This window comes from Entelurus aequoreus, linkage group LG26, assembly GCF_033978785.1.
Source record: "Entelurus aequoreus isolate RoL-2023_Sb linkage group LG26, RoL_Eaeq_v1.1, whole genome shotgun sequence".
In the NCBI taxonomy this organism is placed as follows: Eukaryota; Metazoa; Chordata; class Actinopteri; order Syngnathiformes; family Syngnathidae; genus Entelurus; species Entelurus aequoreus.
In genome coordinates, this window is record NC_084756.1 from 2108071 (window position 1) to 2114070 (window position 6000).

General features: G+C 39.4%; 1 protein-coding gene across 1 annotated transcript in view; it reads left to right on the top strand.

Annotated features, from left to right (window-relative positions):
* The window catches only part of LOC133643350 (plexin-A2-like), a 302471-nt gene that overhangs the window by 290381 nt on the left and 6090 nt on the right, over window positions 1–6000 (top strand). Inside the window, exon 29 of the mRNA XM_062037842.1 lies at window positions 1194–1363. Within this exon, the coding sequence (XP_061893826.1) occupies window positions 1194–1363 (170 nt within the window). The remainder of the gene's footprint in view (window positions 1–1193; window positions 1364–6000) is intronic.

Here is a 6000-nt window from a genome sequence, read left to right on the forward strand (position 1 = left end):
CAGTTCATAGTGGATCTAACATAATAGTGTGAGAGTCCAGTCCATAGTGGATCTAACATAATAGTGAGAGTCCAGTCCATAGTGGATCTAACATAATAGTGAGAGTCCAGTCCATAGTGGATCTAACATAATAATGTGAGAGTCCAGTCCATAGTGGATCTAACATAATAGTGAGAGTCCAGTCCATAGTGGATCTAACATAATAATGTGAGAGTCCAGTCCATAGTGGATCTAACATAATAGTGTGAGAGTCCAGTCTATAGTGGATCTAGCATAATAGTGTGAGAGTCCAGGCCATAGTGGATCTAACATAATAGTGAGAGTCCAGTCCATAGTGGATCTAACATAATAGTGTGAGAGTCCAGTCCATAGTGGATCTAACATAATAATGTGAGAGTCCAGTCCATAGTGGATCTAACATAATAGTGAGAGTCCAGTCCATAGTGGATCTAACATAATAGTGTGAGAGTCCAGTCCATAGTGGATCTAACATAATAGTGAGAGTCCAGTCCATAGTGGATCTAACATAATAGTGAGAGTCCAGTCCATAGTGGATCTAACATAATAATGTGAGAGTCCAGTCCATAGTGGGGCAAGCAGGAGATCATCTTGAGTGGAGACAGTATAGCAGCACAGAGATGTCCCAAATGTCCCAGATGAGTGGTCCACCCTGGGTCCCGACTTTGGACAGCTAGCGCATCATCTGTGGTCACCGAATCTGTGCCCCTTCCCCACCCCCACCCCCCCTCTCCACGAAGGAGAAAAGAAAAGAAACGGCAGATCAACTGGTCTAAAAGGGGGGTCTATTTAAAGGCTAGAGTATACAAATGAGTTTTAAGATGGGACTTAAATGCTTCTACTGAGGTAGCATCTCTAACTGTTACCGGGAGGGCATTCCATAGTACTGGAGCCCCAATAGAAAACGCTCTATAGCCCGCATATTTTTTGGGGCTCTGGGAATCACTAATAATCCGGAGTTCTTTTAACGCAGATGTCTTGCCGGGACATATGGTACAATACAATCAGCAAGATAGGATGAAGCTAAACCGTGTAGTATTTTATACGTAAGTAGTAAAACCTTAAAGTCACATCTTAAGTGCACAGGAAGCCATCGTCCCCTGTCCTGTTTTGTTGTTGTTTTAGTATATTTTATATATTAACATATTACGCAACTCCTTGCATGTCTTCTTCAGGGCACGCTGCAGAAATTTGTGGACGACTTGTTTGAGACCCTGTTCAGCACCGTGTGCCGAGGCACCTCCCTGCCGCTAGCCATCAAGTACATGTTCGATTTCCTGGACGAACAGGCCGACCGACACGACATCCACGACACCGATGTCCGCCATACTTGGAAGAGCAACTGGTGAGAGGACGCATAGAACTTAGGTCAAAGTTATTAGGGGGTATTTAATTGATCAAGTGAAGCATAAACACAAGAGCAGCTCTTTCTTGCAGAGAGGAGACCTTATTGCATACTTGCCAACCTTGAGACCTCCAATATCGGGAGGTGGGGGGTAGGGGGCGGGGGGCGTGGTTATTTACCGCTAGAATTCACCAACTCGAGTATTCCATATATATTTCATATATATACCGTAATTTCCGGACTATAAGCCGCACCTGACTATAAGCCGCACCAGCTAAATTTAGGGGAAAATACAGATTGCTCCATATATAAGCCGCACCCGACTATAAGCCGCAGGGTTTTGATGAGTAATTACCGTAGTATATAGGGGTTCCTGCTACCACGGAGGGGATTGTCGGGACAGAGATGACTGTTTGGGAACGCAAAGCGTACCATTTATTAACAATAAATCTTTCAATCATTCAATCAAACTTTCACATCTTTGACATGGCGAACAGCATTCGTGCAGAGTACAAATAATACAACGGTGCAAAGTAATACAAAGTGCTCGCCTGTACGTTATCAAAATAACCAGCCTACCGGTATATGAAAAGTCGGTCTTTAATCATTGTGTCATCGTCTTCCTCCTGTGTACTAAAACCACCGAAATCCTCTTCGTCGGTGTCGGAGAAGAACAGGCCGTGTATAAGCCGCACCCTTGTATAAGCCGCAGGGACCAGAACGAGGGGAAAAAGTAGCGGCTTATAGTCCGGAAATTACGGTGTATATATATATATATATATATATATATATGTATATATATATGTATATATATATATATATATATATATATATATATATATATATATATATATATATATATATATATATATATATATATATATATATATATATATATACATATATATATATACGTATATATATATATATGTATATATATATATGTATGAAATACTTGACTTTCAGTGAATTCTAGCTATATATATATATTTATTTTATTTACATAAAAGAAATACTTAAATTATCTATCCATTAGATGGCAGTATTGTCCTGTTTAACTTCTCTGTTCATGACTGAGAAATCATTTCGGCCACCGTGTTCAATGGAGAAGTCTGTTCTACATATTTACAGGCAACATACACCTTCCCCTTCGAACTGTCCTGGATGAACTGAAATTCTTGTTTCCATTCGTTTTGGAACTTGCAAGCGTATTTATATTGTGGGAAAGCGGACGTGAGAATAGGCTGTCCCCACTCAGTCTCAGGTCCGCATTGAGCTGGAGGGGGCGTGGCCTCCAGCTCCGGCTGAATACCGGGAGTTTGTCGGGAGAAAATCTCTGCCGGGAGGTTGTCGGGAGAGGCGCTGAATAACGGGATTCTCCCGCTAAAAACGGGAGGGTTGGCAAGTATGCCTTATTGCCTCTAATATTGTAAGTCTTAAAGGGGAACTGCATTTTTTTTTGCTTTGACCTGAATATCATCCAACTATTAGCGATATTCTTATGATAAGCGCTAACGTTAAAGACCTACATTTAGCGGCGTATTGATCACAGAGAGGTAACTAGCTTATGCTGCTATATCGACATCACGAGCTGGTGAGCTGCTCTCTCGCCTCTGAGCTGGTGAAAGTTCATTCCAGGTCAGTGATTCTCAAACTGTGTTATGGCTCAATCTAGTGGTACACCAAAGAATCACTTGATTTTTACAAGGATTACGATTAATTCTTCGTCTAAACTGGAATTTATCAACATCCTAACAGTCGGCATCGCAGCGAGAGCGGACATTATACAGTAAGTGATTGTTTTATTATGTTTGTTGGCTCTCATGAAGTCTACCGTGAGTTAGTCAGTGTTGTTGAAGGAAAAAGTGATCATTGTGATGAAATTAATGCGTCGCTGTATGCTTAAAATGACCAAACTACGTACATATTACACTTAATATGAATGTGCCTGTCACTACATACATACATACTTACGTGTATATAAAACGTTAAATGATTTATAAGTGCTTTATTGGTGGAATAGTGCGACTTGCGTAGGCGACTTTTGCTAGCATTTGTTTACGAATTATAATGCATAAAAAAATAAAAACAATGTGCTTGTTTTACATAAGGATTGTGATTGATAGGCAAAATTCCTCAAAAAGTACAGTCTCCTTTAATATTTACATTGGATTAATCTCCACAACGTGGAGGGCCACAGTTTCGAGAGCCCAAGGTCTCAGGGGCTGGACATCAAAATTTGGATGTTTCTTTAAAAGGGGCCTCTGCAGGTTATATTCCTTTGAGACTGTGTTTAATTATTTACAGAGTAAACAAATCGGCTTTCACACTGCACTGTCAATAATTTCATTATTCTGCCTTCGCTACTCGTTTCCAGCGTGTGCAGCGAGGCAGATAGTTAACAGCATGAAGAAACAGAAGCTCTGTTTTAGTTGATGATTGATGTCCCTTCTTTTGAATTAGGACTTAGACAAACTGTATTGATCCACAAGGGAAATTGTTCCACACAGCAGCTCAGTTACAAGGATGGAAAGGATGATGCACACAAGGGCACAAAAAGAGGGTGAAAACAAAAGGTATAAAGCAGACTAAAAATGTAACATAGTATTATGTAGTAGAATTATTTCAGTTTTGTTTCTTTTATTTAAGTTTGTAGGACTGAAAATACAAACATTACAAAAGTATAACTTCCATTGTGTATTTTACATACATAAAATAGGTTTAGTGTTAATACACACAACAAACATTGCACACATGTGGCTCAGAACAATTAAACCTAAGAAGCAGCTGGTCAAATTCAGTGTTACAAGTTTTTAACCAGTTTTTAAACAGCCAATTACAACACGACCACGAATACAAAAAACATCAAAGTCAGCAATTTCCTTACATTCATACTTTGTTGTCTAGTTGCTGTTAAAAGTCAGATTTTTGCGATTTATTTAGATTTTTTTTCAGGGTCGATAGTGCCATCTTCTTCTACTCGCCCACTGATGCTTCATTGTGACTAAAGATGTCCGATAATAGCTTTTTTGCCGATATTCCGATATTGTCCAACTCTTAATTACCGATTCTGATATCAATCGATACCAATATATACAGTCGTGGAATTAATAGCCTAATTTTGTTGTGATGCCCCGCTGGATGCATTAAACAATGTAACAAGGTTTTCCAAAATAAATCAACTCAAGTTATGGAAAAAAAAGCCAACATGGCACTGCCATATTTATTATTGAAGTCACAAAGTGCTTTTTTTTTTTAACATGCCTCAAAACAGCAGCTTGGAATTTGGGACATGCTCTCCCTGAGAGAGCCTGTGGAGGTTGAGGTGGGCCTGGTTGAGGTGGGGGGAGGGTGTGTAGTGGGTAGCGGGGGGTGTATAATGTAGCGAGTTAGTGCTGCAAGGGGTTCTGGGTATTTGTTCTGTTGTGTTTGTGTTGTGTTACAGTGCGGCTGTTCTCCCGAAATGTGTTTGTCATTCTTGTTTGGTGTGGGTTCACAGTGTGGCGCATATTTGTAACAGTGTTAAAGTTGTTTACACATCCCCTCAGTGTGACCTGTATGGCTCTTGCATTCACTTGTGTGTGCGACTGGGCCGGCACGCAAAGGCAGTGCCTTTATGGTTTATTGGCGCTCTGTACTTCTCCCTATGTCCGTGTACACAGCGGCGTTTTAAAAAGTCATACATTTTACTTTTTGAAACCGATACCGATAATTTCCGATATTACATTTTAAAGCATTTATCGGCCGATATTATCGGACATCTCTACTTCCATGTATATAAAACGTTAAATTATTTTTATGTGCTTTATAGGTGGAATAGTGCGACTCGCGTAGGCTCCATTGTAAGCTGACTTTTGCTAGCATTTGTTTACAAATTATAATGCATAAAAAAATAAAAACAATGTGCTTGTTTTATATAAGGATCGTGATTGATAGGCAACATTCCTCAAAAAGTACAGTTCCCCTTTAATATTTACATTTGAATCATCTCCACAACGCTTATAGCAGGGTTATTCAACTGCATAATGAAGAGGGCCACAGTTTCGAGAGCCCAAGGTCTCAGGGGACGGACTTCAAAATGTGGATGTTTCTTTAAAAGGGGCCTCTGCAGGTTGTATTCCTTTGAGACTGTGTTTACTTATTTACAGAGTAAACAAATCGGCTTTCACATTGCCCTGTCAATAAATTCATTATTCTGCCTTCGCTACTCCTTTCCAGCGAGGCAGATAGTTAATAGCATGAAGAAACAGCTACGTTTTAATTGATGACTGATGTTCCTTCTTTTGAATTATTAGACTTAGACTTAGACAAACTGTATTGATCCACAAGGGGAATTGTTCCACACAGTAGCTCAGTTACAAGGATGGAAAGGATGATGCACACAAGGGCACAAAAAGAGGGTGAAAACAAAAAGTATAAAGTAGACTAAAAATGTACCTTAGTATTATTTCAGTTGTGTTTCTTTTATTTAGGTTTGTAGGACTGAAAATATAAACATTACAAAAGTATAACTTCCATTGTGTATTTTACATAAATAAAATAGGTTTAGTGTTAATTCACACAGCAAACATTGCACACATGTGGCTCAGAACAATTAAACCTAAGATGTAGCTTTATCGACCTTTGCTGGTCAAATT